The 24,253-nt window shown below is 44.3% G+C and overlaps 2 protein-coding genes across 2 annotated transcripts; both read left to right on the forward strand.

Moving 5' to 3' along the window:
• Positions 1-869: 869 nt before the first annotated feature.
• On the forward strand, positions 870-3,860 carry LOC133894726 (subtilisin-like protease SBT1.5). The gene is made up of 2 exons (XM_062334886.1): positions 870-3,638; positions 3,801-3,860. Exon 1 carries the CDS (start codon positions 1,144-1,146, stop codon positions 3,526-3,528), a length of 2,385 nt encoding a protein of 794 aa, XP_062190870.1. The 5' UTR covers positions 870-1,143; the 3' UTR covers positions 3,529-3,638; positions 3,801-3,860.
• Positions 3,861-7,021: 3,161 nt separating this feature from the next.
• LOC133895143 (uncharacterized) lies at positions 7,022-9,298 on the forward strand. Its single transcript, XM_062335323.1, has 2 exons — positions 7,022-7,202; positions 8,604-9,298. The coding sequence occupies exons 1-2, from the start codon at positions 7,022-7,024 to the stop codon at positions 9,296-9,298; spliced, it is 876 nt and encodes a 291-aa protein (XP_062191307.1).
• The last annotated feature ends 14,955 nt before the right edge of the window (positions 9,299-24,253 follow it).

Genomic DNA, 24,253 nt, shown 5'->3' on the forward strand with positions numbered 1-24,253 from the left:
TTGTCGTTGTGTACCTACAGTCTTGTCCCTTGCATGTGACTGATGCAGGTGGAGAAGTCTCCGTTGATCAAGAAGAAGGTGGCGAGGATTCAGAGGATGTACGTCATGTTCTTCTAATCTCCTGTTCTGACCTATCATGTAGAGCGATGTAGAGAGTGAGTGTGGTTGAGTCTCGCTGTTGTGTGGTCGATTGGCTTCCCTTTCTTGGTACTTGTTGCTCGAATGAAGAGAGAATATGCCTGATAACATATTACAACTAAGATTGTAATGGAACAGTGATAATGGATAAAATATTCAATAGTTGTTTTTTTCATTGATAGATGTAGATATTTATATATGATGATCAGTTGTGTTGTCTATTCAGTAGACATCTCTCCTAAACAGATGTTTACTGATGAAAGGGCATGATAAGCTAAAAGGTATTGGTCACATTGGTTCATAATATAATTTATCCATTTTTGTCATACGCCATCGTCCTTCACCCTCCCCACTCATCACCTCATATGGATATGAGACCAAAGTTCTGTTTTACTAATAAAAGTAAATAAAGAAATTACGTATTTATTGGATGATACTTTTGCGACGTATCTATATTTTCATATTTTAATTTATGTTTGATGTTAGTGTATCCACGGACATTTAGCTAGTATATCAGAACATGCGTGTCCTGAACGGGGTGAATACTTCCCGGAATTTACAAGCAACGAATCTACCTCGGCTATTCTATCTCAAAAAAACCACACCCGTGAACTGCGAGAACTCACAAGCGACAAAGCGTACGCGCGCGCACGTACAAACAAACAAGCAGCTGCTCCCAAGTCCAAACACGACGTGGCCCACGCCGCCGTCGGCCCGTCCATTCCCTCCTCGCTCCGCGTCTCGCCGGGATGACTCGCAGTCCGGTCCAGCCGCACCTCCCTGGCCACGGCCCGCCCGTATCACCACTCCTTCCCCGTCTCCCCGTATACCAGCACCACGGCAACACCACGTTACCACCGCATCTGCCCTGGCCACCTCCCACCCCAGCATCCGTCTTCTTTACCCGAGGAGGCAGCGAGGCACTGACCCGCTCGCTCGCTTTGCGCTTTCCCCTTCGCTGCTGCGCACCACCGGTCCTTCCGCCGCCCGATCCGGCCTTGCGCGATGGTGCTGCCGATGCTGCTGCTGGTGGTTCTTGCTGCTGTGACTGGCGTCTCCGCTGGCGGCGGTGGGGGAGAGGGAGGGGTGCGGACATACATCGTGCGGGTGGACGCCGACGCGAAGCCGTCGGTTTACCCGACGCACGCGCACTGGTACGAGGCAGCGGTGCTGGCGGCTGCCGGCGACGGCGCGGGGTGGCCGGAGGGCGGCCCGCTCATCCACACCTACTCTGCCGCGTTCCACGGGTTCTCCGCGCGGATGTCGCCGGCCGCGGCGGCGGCGCTGGCTGCGGCGCCCGGGGTGGCGGCCGTGGTGCCCGAGCGCGTGCGGCACCTCGCCACCACGCGCTCGCCGAGGTTCCTTGGGCTGTTGTCCTCCCCGCCATCGGCGCTGCTCGCGGACTCGGACTTCGGGGCGGACCTGGTGATGGCCATCGTAGACACCGGCATCTCGCCCGCCCACCGCAGCTTCCACGACCGGGGGCTCGGCCCCGTGCCAACCAAGTGGCGCGGGGTCTGCGCTTCGGGGCCCGGGTTCCCGCCCAACTCCTGCAACCGTAAGCTCGTCGGCGCGCGGTTCTTCTCCAAGGGCTACGAGGCCACCTCCGGCCGCATGAACGAGACGGCTGAGGTCAGGTCGCCGCTTGACACCGACGGCCACGGGACCCACACCGCCTCCATTGCCGCCGGGCGGTACGTGTTCCCGGCGTCCACGCTGGGCTACGCGCGCGGCGTGGCCGCAGGGATGGCGCCCAAGGCACGCCTCGCGGCGTACAAGGTGTGCTGGGCGGGCGGCTGCTTCGACTCCGACATCCTCGCGGCCTTCGACGCCGCCGTCGCAGACGGCGTTGATGTCATCTCGCTCAGCGTTGGCGGCGTGGTCGTGCCGTACTACCTCGACGCCATTGCCATTGGGGCGTTCGGCGCGACCGAGGCCGGGATCGTTGTGTCGGCTTCGGCTGGCAACGGCGGCCCCGGTGGGCTCACGGTGACCAATGTGGCACCCTGGATGGCCACCGTCGGAGCCGGGTCCATGGACCGCGCCTTCCCGGCCAACGTGCGGCTCGGCAATGGCCAAGTGTTCGACGGCGTGAGCGTGTACGGGGGTCCTGCGCTCGAATCCGGCATGATGTACGAGCTAGTGTACGCCGGGGCAAGCGGCGGCGCGTCCTCGTCCGCGGCTGACGGCTACTCGGCGTCGATGTGCCTCGATGGATCGCTGGACCCGGCCGCGGTGCGCGGCAAGATCGTGGTGTGCGACCGCGGCGTGAACTCGCGCGCCGCCAAGGGCGACGTGGTTCACCGCGCTGGCGGTTTCGGGATGGTGCTGGCCAATGGGGTGTTCGACGGCGAGGGCCTCGTCGCCGACTGCCACGTCCTGCCGGCAACCGCCGTCGGAGCAGCCGCCGGCGAGAAGCTCCGTAAGTACATTGCGTCATCCACTAAACAGAGGCCGGCCACGGGCACCATCCTGTTCGAAGGCACCCACCTCGGTGTGCACCCAGCGCCGGTAGTGGCCGCATTCTCGGCCCGTGGCCCGAACCCCCAATCCCCGGAGATACTAAAACCGGACCTGATTGCCCCTGGCCTCAACATCCTCGCCGCATGGCCCAGCGACGTCGGTCCGGCCGGCATTCCCTCAGACAACCGCCGCACCGAATTCAACATCCTCTCAGGCACGTCCATGGCCTGCCCGCACGTCTCTGGCCTCGCCGCATTGCTCAAGGCCGCGCACCCTACCTGGAGCCCCGCCGCGATCAAGTCGGCGCTCATGACCACGGCCTACATCAAGGACAACAGCAACGGCACCATTGTCGACGAGTCCACCGGCGCCGTGGCCGACGTGTTCGACTTCGGCGCCGGACACGTCGACCCGATGCGCGCCATGGACCCTGGCCTCGTCTACGACATCACCCCCGCAGACTACGTCAACTTCCTCTGCAACCTGAACTACACCGAGCAGAACATCCGCGCGATCACGCGGCGCCAGGCGGACTGCCGCGGCGCGCGCCGCGCGGGGCACGCGGGCAACCTCAACTACCCGTCCCTGTCCGCCACGTTCGTCGCGGAGGACGGCGCGAGGGCGACGATGAAGACCCACTTCATTCGGACGGCGACCAACGTCGGCGGCGGGCGTGCAGTGTACCGCGCCACGGTCAGGGCCCCCGAGGGGTGCAACGTGACCGTGCAGCCGAGGCAGCTGCCGTTCCGCCGCGACGGGCAGAAGCTGAGCTTCACGGTGCGGGTGGAGGCCGCGGTGGCGCCCACCAAGAACAAGAAGATGGAGCCGGGTAGCTCGCAGGTGAGGAGCGGCGCGCTGACGTGGAGCGACGGGAGGCACACCGTGAGCAGCCCGATCGTCGTGACAGTGCAGGCGCCACTGCAGTGAGCAACAACAAACCCGACCGCCGATCGAGCCGGAGCTGATGAGCTGATCAAGTGAAGTGAACACAGCCTCAGTGTTCTAAGATATTGCTCCTTGGACCGTAGGTCCATAAGGTATTAGTATTAAGGTTTTTTTTTTTTTGTAGTATACATCATGGAAGAGCTGTAAGCTATACTTGGAAGCCTGGAACTCGAGCTCAGGGTTCTCTGGCCTTCTCCATTTCTCCTCCTCTCTTTTTTTCTTTTTCTAAAGCACGCCGTTATGTGGTTTTGCAGTGGTACCATGGGAAGGGTTTTCAAGCGGTTTTATGATGCGTGTGCATCTACAATCGTGTACAGTACCATTCAGTGATTCAATGGTCCTTAGCGTCGCAAGTTATCGTGACATCGACGTTTAGTGATCCGGATTGTGTGTGTGAAGGCTCGACTGCTCGAGCGTGAGCGAGGAGTGGGGCAAGTGTGTACTTGGAGTAGGATTCTGCTTTCAATTCACCTTACGGAGAGGAGACGAGTGCAGACTGCAGAGCGGCGCTTTGTCAAAAGGCGTGGCCGTAAGCGAACCAATGACCGTGACGTGATAATGGTGGCAAAAGGTTCAGAGCTGGTGCAGAGTGCAGACGAGAAATATCGGAGCTTGCGATTACGCAGAACATGCTGCTATTAACATCAATTCGTACGATTTGTTGTTGAAGAGGGCGTTGGCTCTCCAAATACCGTTTTGTTCGGTTGACAATTTTCAATCGTCGATCTGCATCGTGTGGCGCCTGTCTTTTTTTCTTCCTTGGTCACACTCTGTTCCGTGCATGCTCCCTCCCGTCCGGCCTCTAGCCGTCTTCTACAGCGCCCCATCGCTCCGTCGCTGGATCCACACCTATAGCCTGTTGTCTCGTTAATCACTTCATTTTTCTCACCCTACCATCAACCTCGTCCATCGCCCGCTCTCTACCCGTGGGCTAGCGTTGGCGTCGGTGCCACCACCGTTGCCTCCTGTATCACAATGCTACAACCACTGTTGATCTTTCTTTTTTTTTCTATGATTATATATTTAAAAATATATAATATTAATGAAATATTCATCGCACTAATCAATACATCCAAACATATTCATCGCAAAGTTTAAAAAAGAAATAAATACACATCCAAATACAGTATGAAGTTTCGGCCAAACTTGACTTGTAGCATTTTTCTTCACCTTGCGAGTGTCATTGACACCAGCAGTGCCCAGGCCCATCACTTGAAGTAGTTCTTTCTTTTTCATGGACATACCTATCTAAAACATATTATATCTTATGAGAAAAAGTCTATCTGACCTTCCTGAACTCTTGCCGGAGTTCGATTTCCTTCCTTCAACTCAAAAACCAGGCACTGAACATCCTTGAAGTATCAAAACCATTCAAAAGGGAGGTACAAGAAAGGCCATGATACATGGGTCCCTTTGTTTTCTAGTAATTGCTAATTTTGATGACCCGGATGTTAGTGGTTACAAAACCGGTGATGTGGCCACCTATGTTTCAATACCATTGGCATGACATTGCCACCTCAGATAAAACCGTCTTTGATTGGACTTAAGGGGTATTTTGGCTGGTTTTTAAAGTTAAAAGGGTGCCTAGATGTCTAGTTTTATAGTTTGAGGAAAATTGGATTCGGGGAATAGCCTAGAAAGATAAAATAGACTTTTTCCTATATAGAGAATGCCGGTTTAATGGCTTAAGATGGCATCTACTTGTACTGTCGTACTACTATACTAGGCTATGAGGCCAACCAACGCGGACAAAAAGAAACATGGCCCAACCCACAGGTTATCTTGGAAGGAATTGGAACTCGGTCAAATGTACTCTAGAAAAAATATAAGAAAATGCAATACGTATGCAAAATGTTGCACCCGCTCACAGGCATACATGAGAAACCATGTTCAAAGTACAATTGGACAATCCATAATCTGCCATCGGATCTCAAGTAATTTCAGGCTAAGTAATTGTTGACAATCTTAAAAACAAAACCGCTGCAATGAGAACCAAAGATAGTTTAGTTAAAAGGCAATACTAGAACTTACTTTTGAGATGTGGTTGAATCAATACAACATTTGATTTTCGATTGTCACTTGGGTAAAATCATTTGGTGTTCGGTACAAGTTACATTTGGTATTCAACCCCCACAAGTGTTCTAATATGCATGTTTAGAAATTGGTTTAATGGGGTAAACTAAAATCTTTAGTACCAAATTTTGATCGGGACTAGTGCTCTTTGTTGGGTAGCAAGGATGTTTTTGACAAGACACGGGCTATTCAAGGGTACACATTGGACTAGTGCTCTTTGCAGAGGAAGAAGAGCCCCACCACATAAAGGTGGCATGCTAAATGTTGGAGACTATGATAATAGAAATCTTTGCTAAGTATGGGTAAAAGTTTAGTAATAATAGGCTGTGTGCTTGACCGACTTTCATCATTGTGCCGGTTTTAAAGGAGAAGTTGTTTTACTTTGTGATGTAACTGCCAATGGTTGTAAGGTTGTAATAATGAACATTTTTTATATCCTTCATTGATCCAACGGTTGGGATAATTTTTATTCCATTATGTAATAAACAATGTGAACCAATAAAAAACACTCATGTGCTCCTCATTTCTTTTGAATTAACGTCCGGTACAATACATTTGTGACACGAGAGCCTTCATTTGGACCTTTTAGTAAATAAAAAATGTGCAAACACACATTTCTCTTCTTGTGATTAACACCCAAAATCACATGCTCTGTGGCCCTTACCGCTTATTCCATTGCTTCTTGCTGAATTACCAACCTTTTAGAAAATCAATGCGTCGCATGCTACTAGCACATCTAAGGTTCTAGAAACGCCTTTATGTCAGAACTTTGGTAACGCTCGCCAATGCCCTTGTGTATGTACATGTCACGAAGAATATCATCTATACACCCCCAAATAATATAAACAACTATTATAACCTCGAAAGTTACCATATTAAAGTTCTTAAAAATAGCATATTGTTACAACATTTTTTCCAATCACATTTGTTATCAAGGGCGCACAGATACTAACAGCAAAATAGATATGCCACTTTACATGCTATCATTGAACTCCTCTCTTATGAAATCTCCCTTGGCCTTAACTTACTTGAAACATTAATCATCACATATGTAATCGCATTACATGCTAAATTGTTAAATGATAATATAAGAATGAGCCACGAAAGACATTAACAGCTTAGGGTAGAAGGCACACGAGCCCTGAATGTGGGCCACTCTCCCCCTTGAGATCTATAAATACCCCGTCTACTCCTTTCTCCGGTAGCAACAAAACACACTCCTCCATAGAGTTCCAAGGAGTCAAACCAAGTTCCATGCGATGTGTCGTGGTTTGGTCATTTTTGACTTAACCATCGGGCCACCAGCATCAACAATCACATCTAAGCTGGTTGTAGAGATGTCGTCGCGGAAGAAAAAAAACAAAAGGATATTGAGAACCACGACGGATGGGGGCTAAGAAGGATGAGGAAGCTAGATGACGATGATGACGACTTTGAAGCTGAATTCCAAGCATTCTCGAAGGCGTTTGATGAGAAGGATGAGCGCCACTATGAGTTTATGGCGCTGTGCCGCTTCAAGGATGGTCTCATGGATGTCTCGCGGCCGTCCAAAGAGAACACTGGAGTCGTTTTTCCAAATGAAGGTAAGTGGTTCACTCAAGCTGTGTACTTCTATATGTATCGCTAGCATATGCTTGCACACTTTCCATGTAAAGGTGGTGAATTTTATCTTTTGTTGGGAAATTCTAGGAACAATTTGTAATTGGTGTGATCATAATGGAAGGGGGATTGGTTCAATTGATGGTTGTGTTGGATTTTCTCGTAAACTTTGGCTTTTTCTTGATGTGATCTGGGTGGAATGACATGGGGAATTCTAGGTCACCCATGTCGTTAAAGGGTTGATTGGACCTTTGTAGGAGAACATAATACTATCTTTTCTCTTGGTATGTGTAAACACAGTTTGATTTTCAAGATATCCAGTTGATTAATTATGGACCCTGTCTACTTAGTTAAAATGAAAACGAAAGAAAAAACTTTATGAGCGTAACCTAGTCAAGTTGGGCTATAGCCTCAATTTCCAAGTCTAGCCCAAGCAAGCCAAACTAAATTTGAGTTGGGTTGGGGCGTTGGGCCAAAGAATTGAGGATTGTCACGCCACCCTCAATCTAGGATTGAGGAATGATTAACCTGACTAAGCAATTGGTCTGTTCAGTAAGAAAACCAAATCATCTCTACATGGACTATGTTGTGAGAGCCTATCCGGCTCTGTAACCAAGTATAGCCTACAATTTTGAAGTAATAATTGCAACACATAACAGTTTCTTGCTTTGTTCTAGATTAAATTGTAAATGCTACTTTAATCGATGTTATCATTTCTATGAGAGTTATAAACGCTTTTATTCCATATGTGCAAATAGGATAATTTGTTTTGAATAAATGCATGCTTTTGTGAATTTTATCCTAACCCTTGACGACATGTTGCTACTTAAATACCAAGCTAGAGTTGCACTAAATTTCTCACCATAACCTATAGAAATTTCACATTTAGAGGATTTCCCAATTTTTATTTTAGATAATTGAATAAAACAATTTCACAATTTCTCACCATAACCTGCGAGGAATTATTTCCATCCAAAACTTCTGTGTGGTGATTCATCGTTATTAATGTTCCAATACACTTTTGTAATTGGAGCGTAACCAAATACATCCAATGATGAGAAGCATATATACATTGATGATGACCTACAAGTATTTCGATGCTTCAACTTGCAGGCATGCACCTTTAGTTGGTTACAATTTTCACGCAATATTGCACTTGAACTAGACTCATTCTACACTCTAATTTCTCCACGTCAACGTGACTATGTCTAAAGATAAATTTCATAGGCTCCCAATTTAAACTTCTTTGTGCGAACATCTGACAAGAGTCATGTCTATCTAGTCATTAGCATTCATAAACAATTATTGTTCTTCTATATTATGCTTGAATCTTCCTCTTTGTAGATGATTTTTTTCTAACACAGCATTAACACATCTGTATGTAGATGCCATAATCAACGAAAAACCAACCCACACCGATGAAGCTACCATTGTTAGACCAAAACGGGAGCGCAAGAGCACGTACAGAACACCGGAAGATGCAGCTAGGGCGTACGATGCCGAAGACCAAAAGCCAGCAGAGCTTGTTCCTGCTACGAAGTTGAGCGCCAATCCAGTCGCAGGCTTTACAAACAATTCAAATGATGATTTGTTCTCGGTGGTGAACTTCAGTAGCAGCAGTGCTACCTTCATTCCTGCTGAGGCCTTGGGCTTACTCCCTATGACAAAGGCTCATGTGCCTTGTGAGACCTCAGGGAAGATTGGTGTGTTTCCTATTCAAAACAGGCTTCCATTTGGTTCAGTGGTTAATGGATTAGGTAATGAGGCTAGCAGGGCCCTGAATACATGCTCCATCTTACGGCATGCTAGCATGCCAGTGTTCAATGATCCTGCTTTTGATGGTCCATCAACGATGATAGGAAGCAATGGTGGTGCAGTTGTTCCTACTTGGAGCAGTGTTGTCATGCCCAATCTTCCCTTGGATATGTCTGTTGCTGATGCTGGCATAAAAATAGACCAGCATATCATCAAGGAGATGGAAAATAAGCATATTCCTGCCTTTTTACAAGGTGATGTTAGCGAGGATGTGGCAGCTGAGATCAATATGTGGGACTTCTATGACCACCTGTTGTTGGCTTGAAGGATCATGGTCCAGGTTGTTGTGCGGTTATGCCTTGTGCATACCAACAAGTGGTAAGACACCCAGCAGTTCTTTTTTTTTTTTTTGGTTTCCTCTTTTGCTCTAAACAAATTATCTATATCTTTTTTTTTTGGTGAAAACATTCCAGGTTTGATGTATGCATGGTGAAGATGGAGCAGACACCAAAAGACTACCTTCTTTTATTTATTTTAGTTATTCCTAGATACCTATTTGAGCTATAGCTTATATTGTCAAGTAAGTACAATTGTTTTTTTCTAGCCCCTACTTTTTATTGTGTATTAGATTGGGTTATTTATCTATGCTTTGTTGTAATTAATCTCCAGTGCTGGTTGGTTCTGGAACTTAATTACTTTTATGCCAATTGTAATGATATGATTTTCAAGCTTTAGTTCTCTCGGGGGAAAAATATATTTTTCTTTCGGATGATATGCTTTTTCCCGTGTGCATGCGTTATATTTCACAATATTGTTTATAGGTACAGGGATGTTTAGAACCTGTTGAAGACCATTTGTCTTGATCAAAGAATTTAGTTCAGCCGGTTCGGTTGGAGTGAACACGACCATTTTGTGGCTTTTTTTTTTGAAACAGGTGACTTTATTAGATCCGTAAAAAATACAGTACAACTAGAAATCTAAAAATTACATAACAAAACGTACATAGGCCCCTATCAGCAACACCTCAAAGCTTCCCAGAATATCGCTGCCAAACTGGATCGGAGGAGCCAATGCTGATACGTTCACCACCAACAAGGTAGGACTATTGAAGGTCAATAAAATTTTTTAGCCACCAACGGTAGCGTTATTAGAATGTTGAACGAACCGGACGATTTCGTCAAACAAGGTAGGATATAACTTCTCTTTTTGGAGGAAGTAGAGACAACGGCACCGCAGAAACCAACACGACAAACCAGTAGATTGGAGAATAAAAGAACCTTCTGATTCCTCTTCAGTGGAAAAATCAAGGAGGGACAAAAGCACCCGTAATTATATCCTAAATCCACTGAAAAAACTACAAATTAACCTAACAAATAGACTAAAAAGTAAATAAACTACTAGCTACAGTAATACTGATCATCAGTGGGATGGAACCACGCTCCCCACCGAGACCGGCAAGCCGTCGGGGCGAGAGGGCCAGCCGAACGCCGATGCCTTCGAATCGCTTCCGCTCGGGAGCTTTCCGGAACACGTTTACCGTTTTGTGCCTTGTCGTGGGGGTGAATTCCCGTGCCAAAGTAGATGGATGGCTGGGCCGTGCTCTCGTGCCTCCGTGGGCGTGTGGTCGAGAGAAATGAGGATCTTGTGGGCTTTGGGCTTGGAGCTGTGGGTGGCCTTGGGCACAGCAACAGGTAGCCCAGCCTTCCTGGAAGCCATCATGGGGCAGCACTCAGCAGGGGGAGGAGGCCTGCTGATGGTTGCAGGCCAAATTTACCAGTAAGGCAGCAGGGGGAAGAAGCCTGCGGCCCTGCTTGGCCCATCAAACTTGGATGCGTCTGCTGCTGCACTGCAAGAAACAACAAACAGAGTACTCCCTGACCGTATACGGTAAGGACGCCCGTCCAGGGTGGAATTTTTAGATTTTAGTCATTAAAAAAATCTACATACGAATCTATAGGGAAATAATATAAAAGATAGATCATTATTACGATGTTATGGCTATTAGTGCGTTATTAAATAGCACAATTTTGTGACAATTAGAGTTAGGATAGCAGCCACGTAGAAGCCTGCGGCCCTGCTTGGCCCATCAAACTTGGATTCTGCTGCTGCACTGCAAGAAACAACAAACAGAGTACTCCTTTACCGTATACAGTAAGGACGCCCGTGCAGGGTGGAATTTTTAGATTTTAGTCATTAAAAAAAATCTACGTACGAATCTATAGGGAAATAATATAAAAGATAGATCATTATTACGATGTTATGGCTATTAGTGCGTTATTAAATAGCACAATTTCGTGACAATTAGAGTTAGGATAGTGGCCACGTATCAAAGCTAGCCAAATAGACGGTCCACATGCGCACAAAAGTGGCACGGTCCAATTTGGCTCGTTATTCAAGCGGGCCATGCTCTGCTGTCCTGCATGACGAGTTGTCAACCTAAGTCACAACCAACCTAAGATTAAAATTCTTTAATTTCCAAAATTTCATTAATTCCATTAATTCCAAATGTGAACGAATCTTTTGCGCACCAAAATTAAAATTATTTTCGTTAAAGGTGTAGGATATTTGCAAACAACCTGATCGAGTAAATATCTTAATACGGATTCAGATTCGAACAATCCGATTCGTATTCGCATTCGAGGATATTCAGATTAATATTGTATTCGTATTAAAATATGGATATCAATGTGAAAAGTAGACTATTTGATCCATATCTGATCCGTTTCCACCCCTACATGAAAACTTCAAGCCCTGATCTCCCACAACTAGCCGTGCGCACACTTGAACTTCTAAGTCTCATAATAAGATTATCAAAGTTCAACAAACATGCTCCCCCTCATAGCATCATTCCTTGAACTTCAAAATGTTGTAGGAAACATGCCCTTAGGTTGATTGCCTAAATTACATAAGGGCATGTATGTGATTTTGGTGATTAATGACAACATAGTCAATAAGATTAACATGTTTGTCAAGTATATGCTTTAGTAGGTCTCATGGATGCAACAAAAGAGAAGTCACCGAAGCCGAAACAAAGAAAGGAATGAATTGGACTTGTTCCATGAATTTTGATGTGATCAAATGGGTTGGATTTCTGTATAATTTTGTAGAGTTCTTCACAAGCTTTCAATAGAGCCCAAGATCATCAAAATCGGAGTTCGGAGCGAAAAGTTATGCTCAGAATACAAAACGCAGTTGTGCTGAAATTTGCCTCACCGGATTATCCGGTGCTCACAATGAATTTTGATGTGATCAAATGGGATGGATTTTTGTATAATCTTGTAGATCTATTCACAAGCTTTCAATAGAGCCTAAGATCATCAAAGTCGGAGTTCGGAGCGAAAAGTTATGCCCAAAATACAGTTGTGCTGAAATTTGCCTCACAGGATAATCCGGTGCTCAAAATCAACATAACTCCGATGCTTCAGAGGAATATCCGGTGCTCAAATCAACATAACTCCGGTGCTCAAATCAACATAAGTCCGGTGCCTCACAGGATAATCCGGTGCTCACAAAATGAACTCACCGGACTAATTTTTGCAGAGAGCTCCAAAATGAACTTATGGGCATAGGATAATCCGGTGCTTTTGTCCGGTGTTAACTAACTCATCACAGGATAATCCGGTGCTCACAGTTGAGTTTGAGTGGGTTCCAACGGCTAGTTTCTCTGATGTACTCACAGGATAATCCGGTGCTTGTACTACTATCATCACAGGATTATCCCGTGCTCACAATTTTTTGAGCCGTTGGGGCAACGGCTAGTTGGCGGGTTTGAGGCTATAAATACTCCTGCACTCAGTTATTTGAAGGTGTTGGAGTCCAGAAAAGTTCATGTATACTTGAGAAGACATCCAAGCCACCAAAGTGCTTAAGTGATCAAATCCAAGGCGATTAAGCACTCCATTAGAGAGTGATTAGTGCTTGTAGGCCTAGAGAGAGTGTAGCTAGTTGATAGCTGCATAGAGAGTGGATCAAGGAGTGATCCTAACTTGTACCAATTGGTACGCCGGCACCTTGGAGTCTTGGTGACTCGCCGGTAAGCTTGTTGACCCTCCGACTTGGTGTGGAGAGGCGGCAAGGTATTTGTGCGGAGACGCGGAGACCCTTGCCTTTGTGGCTCAAGCTCCGAAGTGATCACGGCGGCGAGGAACCGGAAGAGAGGCTAGTGGTGAGACCTTGCCTTGGTGGTTTGGTGGCTCATCCGGGTAGAGGCCTTGTCTTTGTAACTTGGTGGCTCAAAGGCCGTGACCGGGTGCCGATTGGGAGCATATCCTTTGTGGAGCTCCAACGTGGACTAGGGGTGGCATTCATGCCATCGAAACCACGGGATAAAAATCCTTGTGCCGAGTTTGTTCTCTCTACCCTCTTTACACTTCCGCATTTACATTCTTGTAATTTACCTTACTAGATAGGTTGCAAGTTTCCTTAATCGCTAGAGTAGACACGCTAGATAAACTTAGAGCACATTTAGATAGAAGTTGATATAGGTTTATCTTGTGTTATTCTTTGAGCCGGTTTAGTTCTAAGTGTCCTAATTCACCCCCTCCCCCCCTCTTAGGATGTCACCGATCCTTGCAAATGTCCAATCCGAGAAGTTAAGTGCATGCATGCCATCTTGGCGCGCCCTCAATTCGTATGTGTTCACCACGTGAAAAATGGATAAATGAGACACAAAATTAGTAACGGATCGTAACATGACCCATTATTAATGATAACAGTGACGAATCATAGTTGCGACACGTCACTAATGATGACTCATCAGTAACAGGTCATCGACAGGTCAAGTTGTGACCCGTCACTAATGTCGACTCATCAGTGACGGGTCATCCTAGGTCACTCATTAGTAATGGGTCGGGTTGTAACATGTCACTAATGATAAACTCATCACTGACGGATCATCTTAGGTCAGTCATTAGTGATTGGTCAAGTTGTGACCTATCACTAATGACGATATTTTTCTTTTATTTTTCTTGTGCAGCACCAATAACTTTATTGGTGATGAGTCACTGTTACGACCTATCACCAATGACTTCATTGGTGATGGGTCACTGTTACGACCCATCACCAATGACTTATGGTTGAAATAGGAGGAAAGCCTGAAAGCCCAATCGTGATAAGAATACAAATGTGACAAGTGAGCATTTAATTGCAACAAAATATGAAGGTATTTGAGCCAATGTAGCCAACAAGTTGTTAAATCCAAGTTCGTAAAATGTAAGAAATTTTTCACACATAAGCATAATCAAGAACATAACAAAAGAGAAGGAGAAAAAAATTGTGATGGAAGAGATGCATTATTAGATCTTTTGGTGCCTCTAGGTGATTGCTCATGAAAACTGTTTGAGAAAAGGAATACATATTGCAATACAGCGAGAGTATTTAACAACTCCAAAGTTAATAGTTTTAACTTTAACAGAATCACCACGAGGCTTTGTAGAGGAAATAGCCGGCCAAGTTATTCTATATTCACTAATGACCAATTGAAAAAATTATTTTTATTTTTCTATTATTTTTCTCTTATGTTTTCTCACCTCGGTAGCATTAGAATAGAAATCATTGTACATTTCTACTCAATTTTGATGTAAGAAGTGGTGGCTATGAACACAAACACGTGTTCCAAAAATAGTGCAAAAACTTTATGGGGGCGAGGACTCAATCTTCCGAGCCAAATTTGGCCTCAAAAAATTTGCCAAACCTGATAAAGTCCGAGAGAAACAGATGTAGTTTTTTTCTATAGATGTCCGTATAGTCATAAAAACGTCAAAATCAGAGTATATATGCAAAATTTGTATCCATTTTACCGAATGCACTCCGGATCACCTATCAAATTGCGATCGTTTGGATGAGATATTCAGAAATTCATAAAATATTTATACAAATTTGGATGAAGAAAAATTTATATGTAAATTATAACCCTCGATGAAATTTGACAAAATCAATCATTAATGACAGGTTAAGATTATGACCCATCACTAAAATTTAATCATTAGTGACGGGTCATGGTTCTAACCTATCATTAATCAGTCATAGCTGATGGGTCACGATTCTGACTCATCACCTATGACCTTCGGCAAAACAGGTTGAAATGACAAAATATCTGATGTATATCACAACTATGTGATAGGTGAGGTGGTAACGGAGCTACATGCGAGGGGAGATCATAGGTTCGAGGCCTACAGAACGTAGACTGAAAAACAGTTTGAAAAATTGAATGGCTTATGGTACATGTGCGATGAGCCCTTGTGTTGGTATGGCTCGGTTGAAAAATATTTTTTTTTTAACTTTTTTCATATAAAAAACGTGAAACGTTCATCAGTCATGAGTGACAGGTTACTGTTACAATTTATTAATTATATTCAGTTATTAATGACGAGTTCACTGTTACGACCCATCAGCTATTACCTCATAAGTGACGAATCACGATTATAACTTATCACAATTTCATAAGTGACGAATCGTAACTCGTCACTAATAATTATTTATTAAAAATACATTTAAAATAAAAAAATATAAAAACTTTCACTACAACTGATTATCATCGAATTCTAGTTTCTCCAGTAGTTCCCGGATATGGATGAATACCACATGCAATAGCACCCACTGGCCTGTACTGCTCACTTGTCAACTGACACATGCACGTCACGCACATTGTTTGCCCATCCCGTGTGCCGTACCGTGATGACGAGTAGTATATCCGAGCCTGCAACGTGCGATTTCGGCGGCACGCAGCAGGGATCAAAAGAGATCGTGCTACAGTGCTAGTATATTGCAGAGATCCCTCTCGTTGTACCCTTTCGCTGTTCTCCACCGTGATCTTTCGTTTCTTCTGACGAAATATGGGCAGATATGTGTCGGTTGGTTGCGACACACTGCTGCAGGTGAAAGGACGTACTGCAACGTTGAGTGTGCATTTCCTTAAAAAAATAGTATGTACATCTAATCAGGCTTTCAAAAATACGTCGGTAACAGCTCGATATTCACAGTTACCGATCAATTTACTGTGATTCATATTCAGAAATCGATTAGTTTTCAGTTAAATTTAAATTCAAAATTCAAAAAAAATAAAAATTTAACAAAATTCGATCGATTTGTACCAAATTCCACCGAATTACTATCGAAAACCACAAATATCGAAGAAATCGCCAGGGATTGTAATCGGACTTGAATCAAAATTTGAAACCTTGAATGTACTACGGCGGGCGGGCCTGAAAAACAGTTTGTGAATCATCCATCATCAGTTCGGTAACAATGGCCAGATAATGGGGTAGTACAACGGTGCTAGCTGTACGTACACACAAGACGTGATGGCTCGAGAATTGAATTAGTGTTTGACAAAAAGATCGATGGCCACCGCACCGCACGAACCAGGCATGACCACCATTGCCCTAGCTAGCCTGGTCCGAGTCCTTACCTTATGGCCTGCAGATCAAGTTGGGAGGCGGACCTGCATCCCCACTGCCCATTCTTCATTATATCGAGGCCTAGCTAGCTAGTGCAAATGTACGTCGAATTGCCAGGAGTGCCGAGCAAAGCTAGTTCATGCTATGTACAAGTGAACTGTGCTCTACCTCTACGTACCACTGAACCAGCGACTCGTTCAGCTCTACGTAGCGACGAGTCGGTCACAAACGTTCTCACTTCTTTGAGTTCCTTCTTGGAAAAAAATTGCCGTGCTAGCTACTCGCGTCGTCTCCGCGCCTAAAAAAGTCAGTAACTCGGTGCACCAACGACGCTCTCTGACGCGCGCGCGCAACGTACAGCACGCAGCGTCGAAGTCCACGGCAAAACGCCGTGCGTCCCGTCCCCGACGAACAAGGCCGGCCGAATTGGCCTGTCGTCCCCGCCGGTCACTTGCGCTCTGCCCGACGCCGATCGGCGGTGGGTTGGGTTCTTCCTCGATCCGGTCCTCCAGAAAGGACGCGCGTGTCGACGTGGACAGAGCAAAGCGAGATTCGGCCTACCGCCGAGGCTCTGACCTCCTGCTGAACTAGCGCCTGCCCAGTTCGTGTGACGGACCTGCAGATCGTGAGCTTTTTCTGCCAGCGTGAATGGACTCGTCAGCAGTCCAAATCTGTGGCGGATCTCCTTCGTCTTCTTCCTTCTCTTGTTCTTCCTCTTCTATGCACAAAAAATTGAAGGAGACTCGCAGATGCGCACAGGGGTAGGGGACCCTCCAACTCCCACGGTGGATCCGCCCCTGGTCCAAATCATCGATCCCTTTCCTGCTCAAGTGTTCATTTTCTAATCACCGATGGGCTCAAGATGAAACTAAAAAAAACGATCGAAACATGTCCGGTGATTTTTGTCCAGTGCATCTAAAGTATCCTTTCTTTTTAAATCCGAGGTTTAGTTGAGGCATTAGTTTGTTGTTGTCTGATCCTCCCATGATTGCAACGTTGATATGCGTGTCTTTCATGGGAATTGGAACCAAATGTCCAAATTCCCTACTAGTTGGCAAACATGGACGTGATATTTTATGTTTGACCAAGCTATCCCTTAACCACCCTTCCAAGATCCAATCCTAGATTAGTGTGTAGTAGAGCTCTTTAAGCATATTAATCTGGGTTAGCGGAGGTTAGAGAATAATCTAAAAGGGCACTGTTGGATGCCTCTGTAGTCTGTAAATCATTGGGCACGGATAAGAAGGTGAAGGAGAATTAGAATGGGAGGTGCATGGCCAGAGGCAACTATAATTGTACGAAATCTTTTATACAAACTAATTAATTGGTGTAGATGTGTAAATAACAAATGTCATATGTCTGATCCGCATTCCAAGTTTACGGTTGATACCACCAGTAGAGGGGTAGATTTGCAAAAAATCCTCTATGCGGCTATAAAATGTCACGAAATAATCCTTCACTGATAGGATGATGGGATCAATCATAGCTTTCATATTGAGATTAGACGGACACGACATTCGTTGTTTGCACCTATTTACTGATTTGTACCAAAATTTTATCCATATAATTGTGCAATTTGTTGCTTTCTCATGCTAGTCTTGTGGCCGGCTCTTTTTTAAGTTCAAATCAGATACAAACGCAAAGGGAAGACACCAACAAATGATTAGCAGCAGTAGTTGCTTTGACTAAAATATATTGATGTGTGCATTCGAGTAAGGTATCGTACTATATTATTGTATTCGCACTTTTTTTCAAATAATTTTGTTGTCATTTAATCTGACACACACACCTCCGAAGTTCCATTGGTGTCTCGCACTTGCGTGTGCAGAAGAGGGCGGTTGGTCGATCTGGTCCTCACGGAAGGAATATGAAATCTATTTGGACTTTGGAGCTAAACATATCTGGTGCTCCTATTAGAATTTTAAATAAATTTTAAAAACCTAACAAAATAAAAATGGATATGTATCTTTTAGTCTTATATTACTAAGTACAGAAGGAGGAAGATCAAATTAAAAGAAATTCTCTCTTTCATTTACTTAATATGTATAGATGAGATGACTAGAAGAACACGTGCGCGCTCACTCGTCTCTTCGGATCATCGGACCATGACCGATACGAGATAGAAACACAAATATATATATATATATATATATATATATATATATATATATATATATAGGACACCTATTCTATACTCCTAGGAGTATGTACTCCCACATGCAATATACCACCTAAACAAACACTTTATACTCTTTTATCATTTTTAGTATACTCTAATACTAATTCTAAGATACTCCAATATGAGTTGTATGAAAAAAAAATTCAATGTTAGCCTTTCATTTTTGCTATATACTCTTTTTTATACATAAAAGAAGTATATACGCAAATTATGATAAAAATCATGGAATTTCATAAAAAATTTCGTGGGATTTGTATTGTAGTATCTTATAATTACTAATGAAGTATATTTAAAGTGATAAAGAAGTATAACACACGTGTAAAAGTGGTATATAAGAGGTGGGAGTACATACACCCAGGAGTACATACTAGTTTTCCTATATATATATATATATATATATATATATATATATATATATATATATATATATATATATATATATATATATATAGGACACCTATTCTATACTCCTAGGAGTATGTACTCCCACATGCAATATACCACCTAAACAAACACTTTATACTCTTTTATCATTTTTAGTATACTCTAATACTAATTCTAAGATACTCCAATATGAGTTGTATGAAAAAAAATTCAATGTTAGCCTTTCATTTTTGCTATATACTCTTTTTTATACATAAAAGAAGTATATACGCAAATTAAGATAAAAATCATGGAATTTCATAAAAAATTTCGTGGGATTTGTATTGTAGTATCTTATAATTACTAATGAAGTATATTTAAAGTGATAAAGAAGTATAACTCATGTGTAAAAGTGGTATATGAGAGGTGGGAGTACATACACCTAGGAGTACATACTAGTTTTCCTATATATATATATATATATATATATATATATATATATATATCACCTACGATCCAACCTAACAAACCAATCCGGCTCATATTCCTCCTCTGTTATTTACTGTAGTATGTAGGCCAGTCCACTCCCTCGCAGGCTACTGTAGCAGCTGGCCTAGCCAAGCCAGCCACGTGGCTGCCCAGCTCGCTCGCCCCGCGCACACACGTCGGTCACGTGTTGCTCGTCCTGCACCGCCTGTTTAACTAGTTGTCCGATAGCTATCGTTCGGTAATTTTTCAGTAGTTATTCAGTGTGAGAATTTATTATGACTTGGATTTTTTTTAGTAATTTTGCTATAAGTTAAAAATTTGCTATAAGTTGGAAATTAAATTTACTATGGATTAAAAATTAAATTTACTATAGGTTAGAAATTTACTATGGTTTAAATGTTTTTAAGTAATAGTGTAAAATTTTACTATGATTCAGATGTTTTAGTACTTGTTAGTAGTTTTGTTCAGTAGTTATGGCAGTAGATATTCAGTAGTTTCAAGTTATAGAAAAAATATTCAGTAGTGTCAGTAGTCGTTAATAGTTTAGTATTCAGTAATTACAATTCATAGTAATAATAAATAATTCAGTAGTGTTAGTAGTTGTTAGTAGTTATTCAGTAGTGTCGGTAGTTTTTATTCAGTAGCGTTAGTAGTTGTTCAATAGTTTTAAGTCACAGTAAAATTATTCAGTAGTTTTATCAATAATATCAGTAATATAATTAGTTTGTTCACTAGTTATTAGTAGTTTTAAATCATTTAGTAGCTTTCAATAGTTGATGCAGACCATGGTGGTGCGCGAGCACGGAGGCGAGGGTGACACATGGCAAGCAGTGCAAGCGAGCGCAGGGATGCGCACGGCAGTGGGGGAGCTTGGGGCGGGGGCCACGCGGCGCGAGTGCTCAGGACAGGGGCGGGGGGTGACGGCTTGCAATGGTAGGCGCGGTGGACTGGATTGGTTGGGTGTAGAATAGCATATAGTATCTGTTAAGAAAAACTATCGGACACTTCTTACAAGCTTTTTCTTTTATTTTAAAAAGTGTTCGACGTCCAGAGAAACTGGTGTGAGTATTTGGAGCGGATCGTTTTAGATTACGTACCTATTTCACGGCCTTCGTAGCTTAACCAAATAGTATCATCTAGTCAACGGTATTGGGTTACCAGCCAACAACTCTAATCCACAAACCATTTTGCAAGGATACTGTAAATCATCATGAGATGTAAAGACTTGGATAATGTTTATTCCATAATTAAAAAAAATATTGTAAGTCATGTTCTTTTGTTTACTATGCATATATCTTTTCTTGATAATACCGCTTTAATTTGTATGTATATAATTAATTCCTATATAGGGGTTGTGACACCCGTATTTCATACCATATAAAAAACTAGCAAGGTGGTCCATGATAATAGCGTGGCTAATCTTGCTGTAATATTTTATCACGATAATATTTGATTAATTGTATTTTACATAGACTATTTATTTAGATATTTGATTTATATAATAATTTGATTTTTCTAAGACTATATTTGATATGGATCCTTCTTTTTTTCTATTCTAACTAGTTTCAATTATTATTTATTTTAATTTATTTAGAATCTTTATTTACATATTTTGCTTTTCAAACCGTATAGAAATCAAACTGCTAATTTTATATAATTTTTAATTCTAAATTTACCTATTTATTAATCATATTTGATATAGACTTTTTGTTTAATCTAAACCATTAGTTATTCATAACAATAAGTGGTCTAGATTTTTTTTATTAATGTGATAATTTCGTGATCTTGAGATCTAACATGATGACTCATTTTTCTCTTAAATATTAAAATAATAAATAGATAGATAGGATCTCTCTATCCTCTCTCTTCCCCTGTCTTCTCTCCAGTCGCGTCAGCCGTTGTCGGTGAATCAGGAACCAGGGGTCCCCGAATCCTGAGGCCAGGCCAGCAATCCGCCACGTGGCACCTTCCCGCGGGGTTCATCTCCGCGAGGTACGAAAAGACTAAGTCTCAGGAGAGGGCGCTCGGGGCCACGAGCAGTGGACCCGGAGTACCCGGGTTCCCCGATGATCTGCGAAGACCAAGTAACCGGGAAGAGAGTGCTCGGGGAGGTGAACAGTGGCCCCCGAGCACCAAAAGTCCCCCGACGACCAGAAGAGCCGAGTACCGGGAAGGGTGTGCCCGGGGCTGCGAACGGTGGCCCCCGGGCACCCGAGTACCCCGAGGACCTAAAGAAGGTAGTTCCGGGAGAGAGTGCTCGGGGCTGCGAACAGTGGCCCCCGAGCACTCGGTTCCCCGAGGACCCGAACAGTCGATTCCGGGAGAGAGTGCGCGGGGCCGCCACGCTCGGTGTCAGTCCCTGCCATATTCTGGCAGAAGGGCGTGGGGACATTAAATGCACGAGTCTCATCCCGCGTCATCCGGCGCGCCTCGGGATAGCGTCGCGAGGCCCGAGGCGCCCCGCCTGCCGCCCTGCTGTGACAGGCGTACAAGACTGAACGGGCATGCCGGGCCGCTCTGCGGCTGCCCGGTGGGCCCTCTCCAAGGCGACTGTTGCCAGCGCCATCATGACGACCGAAGACAGGGCGGGGGGGGGGGGGGGGGGGCGTTTTCAACCCCCCGTCACTTCGCGCAGCAGCCCATAATGATCACTTTTCCATTTATGGTGCCTTGGAACTCGTGCCCTCCCTTTCGGGGCACGCTACCACCGGCGGGTATTTAAGAGAGTCGACGGGCACGGACAAAAACAATCTGAATTTGAAGGGGAAGGAACCCATAACTGGTCAACTGAGATTGATTTTGGGAGAAGACAGAAGAACCTCTTCATACAAGCATAAAAGTTGAGACCACCGAAGAACAAGGAGCCCGAAGCTCTAGGATAGACAAACATTCTTGTAACCAGCAAACATCTCTGAGAGACATTCTCAGAGCATTTATAGCATCCACACAGGAGTAGGGTATTACGCCTCCGTGCGGCCCGAACTTGTCTAAATCCCCAGTGCATTTACTTCATTCCGCGCTCGATCATTCCACCCCACATGCCATTGCATTCACATCCATTTATTTCACCTGCAAAACAGATTCAAAATCATCCCTCGGCCGAATCTCAAAAAGGGGTCCATCCGGATCCCTGCGATTGGAGCTAACCCTCCGACAGCTGTCGTTCGCCAATAATGTAGCCACAACTGCCGTTGTCCTTCACTGTCCTCGCTACTGACGCCATCCATAACATCCCGTCTCGTTGGTGCACGCCACCGAAAATCGCCGTTACTGTTGGCCACGCATCCCCCTCTACAGCACCCTGCCACACCTCACCACCCTATTCCGCCTATAAAAGGGGCCATCGGCCACGTCCCCGCCACACCCCTGCCGCCTCACTCCCTTAACTCTCTCTCTCCTGTCACCGTTGCCGTCGCCTACAACATTCTTATAATTTGATTAAATATAAATTAAAGTAAGTAAAATTTGATTTTTTTTAAAAAAAATACATCTATTATTTTTGAAGTGAGAGGTCCCGACTGGTACATAGATTTTGCCAAATAGGGGCAGTGCTGAGTGGTCCAGCTAATCCATGGCGTTTTATAGGCCATAGTACCAGTACTACTTTTGGATACAGCTTGCACACAAGCTAGCTGCATTGATGCCCTGGTCAGACATATTTGTTGCCTACATCTCTTTTTTTTTTTTTTTTTTTTTTTGCAGAGCACCAATTGTTTTTGTATTCCCCTTCCTGCAGGTTCATGGACACGCCACAGGTACAGCCAAATAGCAGTAACAGCACAGGACCAACTGGTATGTTTCCTTGCCACTGGGCACTGGCCGAGGCCACCGTCGCGGCGGAACGAAGGCATGTAGGAGGCATACACTACAGCTGGTACTCTTTCGCAGTTACTCGTGCGCGGGGACCGCAGTCAAGCACACAGTTTGATGAGATCTCTAGCAAGCTGTACCCAGCTCCACGGTTATTAACCAAATTTGCCGGTGGCGTCGCCGCCGCCACACCATGCCTCCTCTTATCAGATCGGTCTGCCACACTCACCGTCCTCGCTTTAAGGTCGTAAGTTATAAATTCTCGTTGAAAAAATTTGTAGGTGAAAACCTTAAACCCTAATCTCTCCTTACCGTCGTAGATGGTACATCGCCTAAAATCTCCTCGTCGATTTTAGACACGATGCGTGGCAGTAAAATCATTGACTGATTTCATTTTCCGTTGTTCTGAGTGGTTGAGCTAGACTAGTTTAGACTTTGGAGCACGGTAATTTTCCATGCATTTCGCACATCTGGATACGGTTTGAACGTTAACCCCTCCAAATTCTTGCAAGAAAATCCTGTATCGTTGAATGTGGCTAGCTAGCAGCTTGAGCGGCAGAAGGCAGCTACCGGTATGTTTGGTTTCTTCGTCCATCCTTGCTTAGGCAAGGTTAGACGATAAGTAAACATATTTGGTTTGAATTTAGACAAGGTGGACAATGATTTTCTTACTTTTGAAAGAGAGCTAAATTGGCTCTCCTCTTTTAACAAAATTTGCCTTGTCTAATCTTACCAAGCAAAATTAGTAGGCAGGGATGAAAAAGAAACCAAAAATACCCTACATTTCTCTTCTCCCGCGGGCGCCTCCCACCGGATAGGGGCATCCCACCGGATAGGGGCAATTAACTCTTTGTCACTCTTACTAGTGGCACATTCTCAAATGTCACCTACCAAAAAAAACTTTGACAAATTGTCACTGGATCCACTGAATTGTTTATACTTTGCCATTTTTGGCTGGTAGCATTTTAGAGTAATATTCCTCCCTGTGATGTGGCGACGAGTGCAAAATATTTTTTATGCCCTTCTTCATCTTCACGTGCTT

Source organism: Phragmites australis, chromosome 16, assembly GCF_958298935.1.
Source record: "Phragmites australis chromosome 16, lpPhrAust1.1, whole genome shotgun sequence".
Taxonomy (NCBI): Eukaryota; Viridiplantae; Streptophyta; class Magnoliopsida; order Poales; family Poaceae; genus Phragmites; species Phragmites australis.

Bases quoted from the DNA above. Each gene is read 5' to 3' on its own strand.
- LOC133894726 (XM_062334886.1), top strand. From the start codon at position 1,144: ATGGTGCTGCCGATGCTGCTGCTGGTGGTTCTTGCTGCTGTGACTGGC.
- LOC133895143 (XM_062335323.1), top strand. From the start codon at position 7,022: ATGAGGAAGCTAGATGACGATGATGACGACTTTGAAGCTGAATTCCAA. The intron at 7,203-8,603 runs GTAAGTGGTTCA...ATCTGTATGTAG, and splicing joins AGTCGTTTTTCCAAATGAAG to ATGCCATAATCAACGAAAAA.